The following is a 13,380-nucleotide window of genomic DNA, read 5'->3' on the forward strand; positions in this document are numbered from 1 at the left end:
ATGACTGACCAACTGAAGCACAGAGATTGTTAAGGGCGACTCTGTCCCCAGGATGACCGACCGACTGAACCACATATTGTTAAGGTTACCTTGGTCATGAGGATCACTGACCAACTGAACCACAGGGATTGTAAGGGTTACTCTGTCACAAGGACAACTGACCAACTGAACAACAGAGATTGTTAAGGTCAACTCTGTCACAAGGACAACTAACCAACTGAAGCACAGGGATTTTAAGGGTTACTCTGTCACAAGGACAATTGACCAAATGAACCACAGGGATTGTTAAGGGTAACTCGGTCACCAGGACAACTGACCAACTGAACCACAGGGATTGTAAGGGTAACTTGGTCACCAGGACAACTGACCAACTGAAGCACAGGGATTGTTAAGGGCGACTCTGTCACAAGGATGACTGACCAACTGAAGCACAGAGATTGTTAAGGGCGACTCCGTCACCAGGATGACTGACCGACTGAACCACAGATTGTTAAGGTTAACTCAGTCACGAGGATCACTGACCAACTGAACCACAGAGATTGTTAAGGGTTACTCTGTCACAAGGACAACTGACCAACTGAACCACATGGTTTTTAAAGTTAACTCTGTCACCAAACACATTTTTGCTGTATTTTTTACCTGTTAGGTGACCTTTAACACAACACTTCTGTACGTAACTAATTTTGCAAGGGAACCTAAGATTATTGCCTGTCATCCATTTTGTTTTACTGAACTGAAACTGAACATGTACAACTAGGAACCAAGGAGGACCTGTATAAGGAATTAAGATCTTTTTGGTATTTTGTAAAGGTGCTTGAAGTGATTGACATTTGAATGGTACAAATATCATAAAAATACTATTAGTCTGGTGTATATAGGATGCTCTTGTTATGAAGGTAAAATCAAGTATAACACCGGCCATGTTAATGTCACAATAGCTTAACATGCTGTAGAGATAGATAATACAACACAATCACTGATAGCCTGATTTTTGTATTTCAAACAAGAAATTGACAATCACAGGTTTATTGTTAACAAAACAACAGATAAATATAAAGTCATTCATGCATGAAAAAAATTAACACATGTTATCACAGATTTGTCTCCAATACTTGAAAGCTTTTGTTACACTTTATAAATCTTCATAACTTCGATGAATTACTGTATAATGCGGGTATTGTCCATGTTGTTAATGTATGATGATATTGGGGAATTCATACCAGCCCCATTTACGAGATAAAAACCAACAACCTGCTAAAATACAAATTAAAATATCCAGACATCATCACTATGCAGTTCATATTGGTGAAAAACAACAAATATGAATTACATGTATTTCTAAAACAAATTCAGAATATTCTGAAAAGTTCAATCTCCTCAAACAAGGAACAAACAAAATTACTACCTTTATGTAAATATTTGTATTGCATTTTTGCCAGTGAATTTTGAAATTCATCAAACAAATAAAACTTATATTTTCACTGCTGTGATAAGCAGTGAAAATATAAGTTTTTCGTTTTTTGACCAATCAGAGCGAACCTTTGTATTTACCTCATTGAAACTTGCGAATTTTTCCGATTGAAGCTAATAGAGAAGGATGGGTTATTTTGCTATACATGTATTTCTAAAATATTCAGACTATTTTTTGACAAAATATTCACTTGATATTAGCTTTTCGTGCACAGATTCTCCGAAAACAGCAGAAAAAGCTTAAATTGCACTGATCAGTCCTTTCAAAATGGTGTCGTCAAGTTGACGTGGACTTACGTCACAAAGAGACAACATCATGAATTATGCTACTGATTCCCACACTTTTTGATACTATTAATTTTTGATGCTTTCAATTTTGTTTTTTAGCAGAGAAATGCAATAAAAAGAAAATTGAATGGTTTCCTGTTAAATATAACGTATGTTTCACTCGTATGACAAAATACATTGGTCTTTTGTTGATATAATCTGGCCAGGGTCAAAGTGTCTGAAGTATCCGTGGATTTTATGAGGGATGACTGCCGAGAGCATAAAATGGCTGACAGAAATGGGTCGCTATAGAAAACAACGAGCGATCCTCATTCCAAAATCACCGGTTGTTAATCACATTAGACAGGTGGTCGTTATACAGAGGGTCGTTATATAGTAAAATCTCGCGGGGAATCTTAAAATCAGAGTTATATACAGGCGGTCGTTAGAGCAGGTTTGACTATATATCGATATTTTTCACTCGTGCAAATATAGATATTCTGTAATACTAGTGAAATATACGTTATATTCAACAGGAAACCATTCAATATCCTCTATATATTTCATACATCAAAGTTTGTTGAATTTTATCATACATGTATTCAAAAAGTCATGTACATGTAGCTTTACTCCAGTCATTGTTGTTTTAAAATGTGTTTAACTTTTTCCAAAGGAGACCTGCACCATTTCAAGCACAACACTTTGTTACCAGCTCAATTCTGATCACAGAACACATAAAGTGACAGCAATCTTGATAATATTATGAAATACTTCAGTAATTAAACTTCCTTCTCACAAACAAGAATTTAACAGACAACCATTCATTGTTTTAGGGATTTCTAATGGCAAATGATCCCTTCACTTTCTTGGTTTCACTAATCTCTGTAAAGGTATGTTTAATTGATCGAGGATTGTAAATTCATTTTGTGGGTGATCTATCACTCTATCAACCGAAGATTGTATTTTAAGTTTCGTCTATCACTTTATCAACTGAAAATTGTATTCTAAGTTCCGTTTATCACTGTATTGACTGAAGATTGTATTCTAAGTTCAGTCTATCACTGTATTAACTGAAGATTGTATCTTAAGTTCCGTCTATCACTGTATTAACTGAATATTGTATTCTAAGTTCAATCAATCACTGTATTAACTGAAGATTGTATCTTAAGTTCCGTCTATCACTGTATTAACTGAATATTGTATTCTAAGTTCCGTCTATCACTGTATTAACTGAAGATTGTATTTTAAGTTCTGTCTATCACTGTATTAGAGGGTGGTTTCACTTGGTTTGGTATCTCCATTGTAACTGGACTAGTTGTTGTGTCAGTGATGTTGTGAGCAATTTCCTCATTCACGAGATCGGAGTGTAAAAATTCATTATCGTAGACAATTTCCTCCCGACCATGTGTGTCATGAAAGTCTGTAGACATAGACACCATCATTTGAGGCTGTGCCACCACCACCACATTAGCAGACCCATGCCCTGCCAGGTCCTCACCCTGCCATAGTCTCTACATTGGCTGCTGCATCACTAGCCTGAAACACATCTGAAATGATACCAGGTATGTTAGTCATTACACAAACTATATGTAGAACACATATACAATATTGCTCCAATTATTTGAACTTTGATATTTGTGGGTGATGCAGATGTCAAATGATCGTACATGTATAATGTTTAGACCTAAATGACTCTAGCTGTCGATGGGTCTTAAACCCAAACAAACAAGCAGGTGTCAATCAAGTTTCATCAAAATATTTTCATTGGTTTCAAACTTGACAGTCAAAACAATAGTTTGCATTTAAATATATACTGGCATACAATTTTGTCATTTTAAGATGAAGGCCACATTGATCTAAACACAGTGCACCTCACACCTAATGTGATGAGAGTAGTAATTTACATACCTGGAGTTGTGTAGAGGGTTAGGATTGGGCACATTTCACACCTGTATGTGATGAGAGTACAGTCCTAATTTACATACCTGGAGTAGTAGAGGGATCAGTCCCACTTCACACCTTCTGTGTGTGATGAGAGTACTAATTTACATACCTGGAGTAGTAGAGGTTTAAGATCAGTCCCACTTCACACCCTTGCGTGTGATGAGAGTAGTAATTTACATACCTGGAGTAGTAGAGGTTAAGGATCAGTCCCACTTCACACCCTCTGTGTGTGATGAGAGTAGTAATTTACATACCTGTATTTGTAGAGGTTAAGGTTGGTTTGGTTTGTTTTTTTAATGTCCTATTAACAGCCAGGGTCATTTAATTAGGACGTGCCAGGTTTTGCAGCCGGTCTACAGTCAGTACCTGGCAAATGCCCTACGTAGGTTTCGAACATGCAACCCAGAGGTGCAGGGCTAGTGATAAAGTGTCGGGACACCTTAACCATTCGGCCACCCAGAGGTTAAGGAATGGGCAAGGTGATAAGTATATAGATTGTACAAATGTATTACAATTTACCTTCACTCAGAAGCATTTCATTGGCTATTGGTGGAAACTTCTCATCATGGTCAACTGTCTGTGTTGTCACGGTAACAATGTGGTCACTCACTCCTTGGGAAAACACAACTTGTAGGTCTATGTGGTAATAGAAAAAGTGGATTAAAAAAAAAGTAGTATGGGTGTTCCTTGTATATAATTGTATCTGTCACATGGAATCAGACCTTATTCTGATAATTTAAAATTTAACAATCAGCTCTGTTACTTAGAACTAAATTTTGAATGGAGAAATTGTCTCTCCTTTAACTTTGAGGACATACCATCATACTGCTGCTACTGAGACTAAACATTTTGGAGTTGATAAATTACTTGAATTAAGACTTTTCACTTGTACCTTGATACTGTAGCAGGTCTTCCTGACCATTGTGGAGAACTACAACATTTTTGTCCCCGTCTTTAACGCTTGGCTCACAGGTTTTCACATCATCACTAATTCTTTCCACTTCCTCTTCCTCCTCACCATCCTCTTCCTCCTCTGCCAACAGGTGCTTCTTCATGTGTATTGTACGACTTCCGCTCTGGGTGAAACAACGGCCACACTCATCACACTTAAAAGGTTTCTCACCTACAGTCACAAACAAATCAGTCAACATAAATAATAATTTTTTTTTCTTTATAAAAACACTCTATCAAAGTAAGGAGCCATAGAACTTTGTTTTGACTCCATTTCTGTATGTTATCTGCAGAAGGACTTAGCTTCACACTTTGCTCGGGATTTAAAACTACAACATACACAGATTATCTTCAATATTATTAGTGACTTTGAATGAAAGTAGTGTTACAGATATTGACATAAGTGCCATCAACTATTTAAAATACTCCTTGATTAAATTAAAGGGGCATTCCATTGTTGAAATTAATTTATGCTTCAAAAATAAAAAGTAAATGGAAATCTTGCATTTTTCTGAACTAGCCAAAGTTATAATACAGTACTAAAGATAACCCAAAGTTCTTAAAAATATAAGTTTTTGAAAATGTAACTTCAACCTGAAGTGCAAAAATTAATCGCCGCCAACGACTAACAATACAAACATGCGCAGACAAGTTCACAAACAGAAACGAAAATGGCGAACGTACGTGGCTCCAAATCGTTAATGGGTCACTGAAATCAAATCAGAGAGTAAATGAGGACACAACAAGATAGCGAACGTCATAAGTTGGAGAAATATCGGCAACTAGATGGACAGATGGAAGAAAACGAAGTAGGCCGCGTCGGTCGAGTTGAATGACGAATCTAAACTACTTCTACAAAGTACATCAGGATACTCGATTCAACAGCCTGACAGAATCGTAATAAAGTTATGCTTGAATTGTTTAGAGGGAAAATTTGACACCAGACAAACAGATGACATATAGACAACAGACAATGCAAAATGGCATAAGCTCACTTGCCCTTTTGGCAGGTGAGCTAAAACATTACTTACCAGTATGTGTTAGCATATGTTTGCGTAGACTGGAATACTCGGCAAATCTTTTCTCACAATTTTCTTTAGAACAAACATAGGGCCGCTCGCCTGAATTTTAAAAACATATAAAAGTAAGATGAGTGGAGACTCATATAGATATACCCCCACTTCCCTCATCAATAAAATAAATCTGTCCAATGGCTCACATAGAAATAAATCTGTCCAAGGGCTCACACAGATACACCCCCACTCTCCTCAACAATAAAATAAATCTGTCCAATGGCTCACATAGATACACCCCCACTCCCGTCCAATCGCTCACATAGATACACCCCCACTCCCGTCATCAATAAAATAAATCTGTCCAAGGGCTCACATAGAAATAAATCTGTCCAAGGGCTCGCACAGATACACCCCCACTCTCCTCAACAATATAATAAATCTGTCCAAGGGCTCACATAGATACACCCCCACTCTCCTCAACAATAAAATAAATCTGTCCAAGAGCTCACATAGAAATACCCCTACTCTCTTCATCAATAAAAATAAATCTGTCCAAGAGCTCACATGGATACACCTCCACTCCCTTCAACAATAAAATAAATCTGTCCAGGGGCTCACATAGATACACCCCCACTCTCCTCATCAATAAAATAAATCTGTCCAATGGCTCACATAGATATACCCCCACTCCCCTCATCAATAAAGTAAATCTGTCCAGGGGCTCACATAGCTATACCCCCACTCCCCTCATCAATAAAATAAATCTGTCTTGGGGCTCACATAGGTATACCCCCACTCCCCCTGTCAATAAAATTAATCTGTCCAAGGGCTCACATAGATCTGGGGTTCATCAGATAGCCTGTCAATACACCATCTTTCTATTTGGAAAGTGGGCAAATGTTACCTTTTACCTTGAACCTTGATCAATCTCCACCAAGCTAATTTAATATACCACCCTTCTACAGCAGATTTTTTCAGGGGTGACAAAAAATAGAACTACGTACATGTAATTTGAAATATAGTTAAATACACATGCAAACAAAATTGCAATTATAACTCAATATCAATAAAACGAGGGGCAAAAAAACATGTACAAAGTAAAGATAACATAGAGACCCTTATAAAGTACAGGGAGGATAAGACCAGGTGTTAGGGTGACCCACATCACATAAAGCCAATTCTATATTAACAGTTGAGGCCGTGAGATGTTATTTTACATACCGGAATGAATCCTTTTGTGGTTCTTTAGATTTCCTGCCGTTGAGAACTCTTTCTCACACTCATCACAGCTAAATGGTTTCTCTCCAGTGTGGACCCTTGTGTGGACCTTAAGCCTCTGAGCAGTGTAGAACTTTTTATCACACATGTTGCATGAAAAGTTTCTTGTAGACCTGGATAACACAAACTCCACTGTACAGGACATACGTCATAGAAGTGATGTCAGGTTTCTGTATCTAATAAACATACTGTACAGGACATACGTCACAGAGGTAATGTCAGGTTTCTCTATCTAGTCAACATACTGTACAGGACATACGTCACAGAAGTAATGTCAGGTTTCTCTATCTAGTCAACATACTGTACAGGTCGACATACGTCACAGAAGTAATAGCAGGTTTCTTTATCTAGTCAACATAAAAAACTTAAAACATAAAAGAGTTGGTCTAGACTATGTAAGACCTTTTTAATGCTGTTCCCTCTACAAGATTTGCCTGCTGGATACACCGTTATGTTAACTGCAACATACAGTTAATCTTTTTATGACAATCATTGTTATAATCAGTGATCCTATTACTGTACATGTACATATTTTAGAGGTCATCTTATTTTAGCAAATATTGTGATATAGAAACATCCCGCCACTAAATTATGATTTCACTAATTGTAGTTTCTGTAACTTGATTTCAATGGCATAAATTGTGAATGTGCTAATTCATCATTGAGTTTATCTGTTTTTACTAGGTTATGCGCTAAAATATTAGTCCAGCAAAATAAATATGTTTACAGTATAATTTTCCTTGTTAATTTACCTCTACGTAACCATAACATCACCTGTCCTTAAAGGACAACAATTCCAGTTGGAGATTTCTTTGTATCTCTATTTCTGTATATTGGTCACCTGTCAAAAAATGTCTTGTCCCTAGTAGTCAATTGACATATATCTGTATATAACCAAGTCTTTGCAACATTTAGTCATGTCGCCTATTAATAAATGACAGGAGTTACACTAAAGAAGTAATCTTTCCATGGCTTGTACCTACATGTGGGTGAGTTTGTGGTACTTCAGGTGAGCTGGCCAGGTAAATATGCGACCACACCCCTCATGCGTGCATGTTAGCGGCTTATCACGACTATGGTTGGCTTGATGGTTCCTTAGATGACCAGCTGATGAAAAGTTGCGACCACATTTTTCTAACTTGCACACAAATGTCTTCTCTTCCTTATCTGTTTTATTTTCTTCTGTAATAACAAATAGTAATGCATTTAATAATCTATAGATTGCAGGTATTCACAATGTTTTATTAATTAAAAATTTATCAGACTGTATTTTACTAAACTGAACATAAATCATCCCAAACAATGGGTCTATGGGCCTAACGATAACCAGTCAGTATAGTGAAACTATGATTTTCTGAGAAAATTTCACCAACACTCTCGGTGCTATTAATTTTCATCCAAAATGTCTGAATTACTTCTATTTCACAAATTTCACTATTACTACTATTTCTTTCTGATGCTTATTTTCACTGAACACAGGATGAAAACTGTCAGCCAGCAGTAATTAACTTACCAGGACGCTTACTCTCTTTATCAGTTTGAGAGGTAGGGATCAACACTTTGTTGTTGGGGGCAATTACATCCCCTTGAATTGATATGCATGGCATTGAAGGCTGCTGTGGCAGGCTGTCCATTTGGCCAAGATTCATCTGGTCATGGCTTTGACCTTCAGTCTGCCCTATTAACTGTTTGGCAATGTCCTGCTGTGTTTGAGCTACAAGGTTTGCCTGTGCAATAGCATAAATACTGGATAGGTTGTTCTGAATATGATACATATCCGATATCAGGGGATGGTGCAGCATAAGATTTGTCTCCATAGTTGAAGTATTAGGATTCTGATCCTGGTTAAGAAAGAACATGACCGGTGTTGGTCGATTAACGTTATTGCTAAAACTAGGTGATGTTTGCTGGCTGTCTGTCATGATAATATCATTCAGTGTATTTCCAGTTCCTGGCTGAATGGTGTCTATTTTCGGTGTTGGATCAAATTTGTCTTTGTTGGAAAGGTATACATAAGTACTTGCTGGCATTGCAGCTGTGTCTGAGCGTTGAACTTGGACAACTCCAGGTCCTTGGGGCTGATAGCCCATCCCTGGCTCCGACAGACTAGGCATGGTTTGAGTCGTACATGTCTGTGTATCTCTCAGGGAGTGATCAATGCTGGAGCTGGGGTCTGTCACTATGTTAGAGGTGAAAATTCTTAGAGCATCATTTCCTGCCAGGGCCATCTTTCTTCAATTTATCATATCCACATGACTAAAGTGCTGACTTATAATTATATTCCATCCAATAACTGCAAGCATCTGAAAAAAACAACATAACTATATCTCATTGTCATATATTGCCCAACTCTAATCAATAGAAATGTAACAGGAGAGGAAAAAATGTAGCGGCCAGACCAGGGTTCGAACCCGGGACCTCCGAACACTAGCTGGAAGCTCTACCAATTGAGCTACCTGGTCACCGATGATTGACCCAGTCCAGTCCCGCTACACACCTCCCTCCTTTTTTCCCCCCAAGTCTTCGCCTTCGAAGACACACAAGACCTTTATACCACCACCGTGGGTATTTTAATTGGGCACCAATTTTGTAACAGGAGAGGAGAAATTGTAGCGGCCAGACCAGGGTTCGAACACGGGACCTCCGAACACTAGCAGGAAGCTCTACCAATTGAGCTACCTGGTCATCGATGATCAACCCAGTCCAGTCCCGCTACAGATATACTGTTTGTTAAAATCTGGTTATCTGGTGACCTTCACTTTTGTTCACACGACTCCTCACTTGCAATGTGTTCCGATATGCCCTCAGTAGGTTCACCGTAGCAGTGCAGTACACACAAAGGACACATGATCACAGTATAGATGCAGTGGTAATCAACAGCACTTGCACAGAGACCTTAGAGGTTTGTAGGAAGCCATTTGAAGGTTTCGAAATTTTTTACCTGTGATCATGAATATACAGTAGGTCAAAGTCATTTCTTTTTGCAAAACTTAGTTGGGCTTCATCCTTGGAACCACTCTGCCAAATATGACTCTGGGATTCTTGGTTAAAGGGGCATTCCTTTGTTTGAATAAAGTTTAAGCCGTCAAAATTAAACTTACTGGAAAATCAGTTTTTTTTTCCACATAGTAAAAGTTATAATCTTTACTCTAATATGTCAGTTTTACTCTCAAGATTAACCAAAGTTCTCTGAGCATTAAGTCCTTAAGGCATTAAGAATTTGACCTGAAGTATCACTAAATTAATCGCAAAGACATACAGTATTTGTATACGATATGCCTTTTTTCTGTACATTTCGGCGTTAATTTCATTACATGTAGGCTTTGGTTTGGTTTGGTTTATTTTGTTTAACGTCCTATTAACTGCTAAGGTCCTTTAAGGACGGCCTCCCGTGCGTGCGACATGCATGCGTGTGGTGAGTGCGTATGTGTTTTGGGAGGCTACGGTATGTTCGTGTTAAGTCTCCTTGTGATAAGCCGGAACTTTTGCCGGTTTATAGTGCTACCTCACTGAAGCATACTGCCGAAGACACCCAGCAGGACACCCACCCGGTCACATTATACTGACAACGGGCGAACCAGTCGTCCCACTCCTAATATGTTGAGTGCTAAGCAGGAGTAGCAACTACCATTTTTAATGACTTTGGTATGTCTCGGCCAGGGGACAGAACCCAAAGTCTTTCTCACAGGGGCAAACGCTCAACTGAAGACCAAAAGTGAGGCATTGTCAAGGGAGACATTAGGAAGAAGAAAGTCGTTCGGAAAGAAGAGAAAAGATAAGATCCCAAATTTAGTCACCTCTTATGATCATGCAATGGGGGCAGCAGGTACAATTCTTACGCCCTACCTGCAGGGCAATACATGTAGGCACCAACATTCATTTAATCATCATTCGGACATAGATTTCATGCATAGAAATTGTGCATGTTTCTGATGTCTGAACAAAGGAATGCCCCTTTAATGAGAAGTTAAAGTTAAAGAAGTTAAATTGAAATGTTGAATTTGACCGGATGCCACAACACAGCATGAACTCACTTGGCCCTTAGGGCCAGATGAGCTAAAAATCAAATTCACTTGTAAAGGTAGAAAATAAAATCATTTGGATATTGAAGAAAAATTGAATGGCTAATAACACAAAGCTGCCAGTGGTTGATGAAAACATAGCCCACCATGATCATACATTTGAAATTCTCGATTTTCAATATATTCATCCAAATTGTATGATTAGTAATCATTACACACAGTCTCTGAATTTTTCTCCATTTGTCAATGGAGGAGTGCTGATAGCTACTGTAGTAACATTACCATAGAGGATAATGGGACCAAGTAGGTATTAGGTATTACCTACAACCAGAAAAGCAAAGATTTCTAGGTAAACTCCATAGGATCAATTAAGACCTTTCTAAGTGGTAGGGCATAGGAAGAAGTTCTTGATGGCCAGCACTCAACATCTGCAGTAACATCCTGAATCCCATATAGGGATGGTGTTTGTATTCTTAGTCTACCATCAACCATCTACCTTCATGTTCAACATCTGTTCCTCATACAACTGTTTGCTCCAGACAACTGTTTTCTGTACAAACAATCTCCACTTGTAAAAACTGCTGAATTGCAACAGGACCTGACTAGCCTCAGTTTCCTCTGGCCCTGACGCCATGTCTGTTGGTACATAGTGTCAGCTAGGGTCATAGGAAACTCGGGCTGGACCGGGACAGGAATGGAAGAAGTGGCAAATGAGCTTCAATATGGACAAGTGCAAAGTAATAGGCAACTAGGAAGAGAACCCCGCTAACCATCGTATACTCTATCCATGGATGCCACTTTCAGACAGCCCCATCAGCTAAGTATCTAAGGCCCAATAGTTTGAAGGCCTGATCATCCAAAAATATATGGATAAATGGTAATAATAAACAAATTGACTTTTCATGCAGATTTATGACAAGAAATTTTCACTAGCCCATGGGCTAGTCAGTGCCATTGAGCAGCTAGCCCTGACCTGAAAACTATTAGCCCCGGGCGTCGGGCTAGTGGAATTGTACACCCCTGTAATATACATTAAGAATGGTTTCCCATCAAGTATAACGTGTATCATGAGTGGATCAATCTAATAGTTGATGTATCCTCGCAACATTGGGCTTGTTTACCTATTTTCCGCCTATTTGGGCTTTGGACTATTGGGCCTTCAGACAATCAGAATTTCAGACTATTGAGCCTTTTTTTTAACTTAAGGACATTCGGAAAATAAGGGTGTCACTGTACAGTGTACACTGAGAAAATCTTTCCTGGAAGGAACAACTCCACAACAAGACATAAATGCCAGTGTAGTGGAAATGAACAGGGTCGATCATCAGCGACCAGGTAAATCAATAGTGGTAGAGTATCCGGCTAGTGTTCGGAGGTCCCAGATTCGAACCCCGTTCTGGCGGTTCATTTTTCTACTTCTCTTACAACGGCACCTGAAAAGGTCAATTCTATAACACCTTCGCTTGAAGGACCCATAAACTGCTATAACACCTTAGTAAGCTCAAGCAACAAATAAAGATCCGTTGTAGAAAAATATTAGCCCCTACTGTTTCAACAAGGAATACTATGCAGGTGCATGTGACTTATCTATGCGAAAGAAGACATGTTTGTAAACATTCTTGAAGACTGTAATTTTAATGAGACAATATTTTATTTTTCTCTTGCTACCTTTTTTGTGGTTTAAATGCGACGTCAAAATACCTATGGCATCAAAAAATAACAATGGGTGACCACAGGTGCCCTGTGGGGGGACTTAGTTTCCAGTAGTTTTGATTTATAGACCTCAATATACCACAAAATACGGAGTCAAATAAGTGTCATTTAATATCCGGCTATAGTCTATATCCCGATAAAAATGTATGAATCACTTGGCAAATAAGAAATCAAATAAATGAAAAACAAATAGGAACGTTATTTTCACTTCCCGCTGAATGGTGCGAGCAGTTACGAAGCAAACCACGTTGAAACTCCCGCAAAAATACCTACCGAATATTATGGTCTAGAGTATTATGGTCTTCATCCATTTTGATTTTATCGGCGCAAGGATTTGATATTTTCACAAAATTTATCAGCTGCAAATAATGTTGCAAAATTTGAATTCAAAACAATACACATTCATTATTTTCAATATATATCAAATAAAACAACAGTTCAGCAAGAATTTTTTTATATATCTAACATTTTAGCAAGAGTACTATTTTTGCCAATTTACATAAGGGAATGATATGCAAATTTAAAATCCATCAGATTCGCCTGAGAACGCAGTCACTTGATTGGCTATTATATAAAAATTTTCCATGAAAGAAAAGCCAGTTTCTAATAGATATGGTGTCAAATTAGCTGAAACATTCATATTATGTATTCGATGGTTGTGTTTCTGATATCGGTAGGGTCGATTGACGAAAGATTTTGGCTTTATAATAAAAATATAT

General features: G+C 38.1%; 1 protein-coding gene across 1 annotated transcript; it reads right to left on the reverse strand.

Moving 5' to 3' along the window:
• Positions 1–977: 977 nt before the first annotated feature.
• Positions 978–13,062, reverse strand: LOC117323985 (zinc finger protein 143-like). Its single transcript, XM_033879561.1, has 8 exons — positions 12,935–13,062; positions 8,440–9,229; positions 7,910–8,108; positions 6,870–7,039; positions 5,664–5,753; positions 4,574–4,804; positions 4,201–4,317; positions 978–3,284 (listed from the first exon to the last, which is right to left on the reverse strand). The coding sequence occupies exons 2-8, from the start codon at positions 9,152–9,154 to the stop codon at positions 3,232–3,234; spliced, it is 1,575 nt and encodes a 524-aa protein (XP_033735452.1). The 5' UTR covers positions 9,155–9,229; positions 12,935–13,062; the 3' UTR covers positions 978–3,231.
• Between the last annotated feature and the right edge of the window lie 318 nt (positions 13,063–13,380).

Source organism: Pecten maximus, chromosome 3 (assembly GCF_902652985.1).
Source record: "Pecten maximus chromosome 3, xPecMax1.1, whole genome shotgun sequence".
NCBI classification, from domain to species: Eukaryota; Metazoa; Mollusca; class Bivalvia; order Pectinida; family Pectinidae; genus Pecten; species Pecten maximus.

What these genes read in the sequence shown, in the direction of transcription:
- LOC117323985 (XM_033879561.1), bottom strand. Translation starts at nt 9,154, where the DNA reads ATGGCCCTGGCAGGAAATGATGCTCTAAGAATTTTCACCTCTAACATA. An exon ending in ACATATGCTAACACATACTG is followed by an intron (nt 4,805 to 5,663) that starts GTAAGTAATGTT and finishes TTGTGACTGTAG; the next exon opens with GTGAGAAACCTTTTAAGTGT. An exon ending in AGACCTGCTACAGTATCAAG is followed by an intron (nt 4,318 to 4,573) that starts GTACAAGTGAAA and finishes ATTACCACATAG; the next exon opens with ACCTACAAGTTGTGTTTTCC.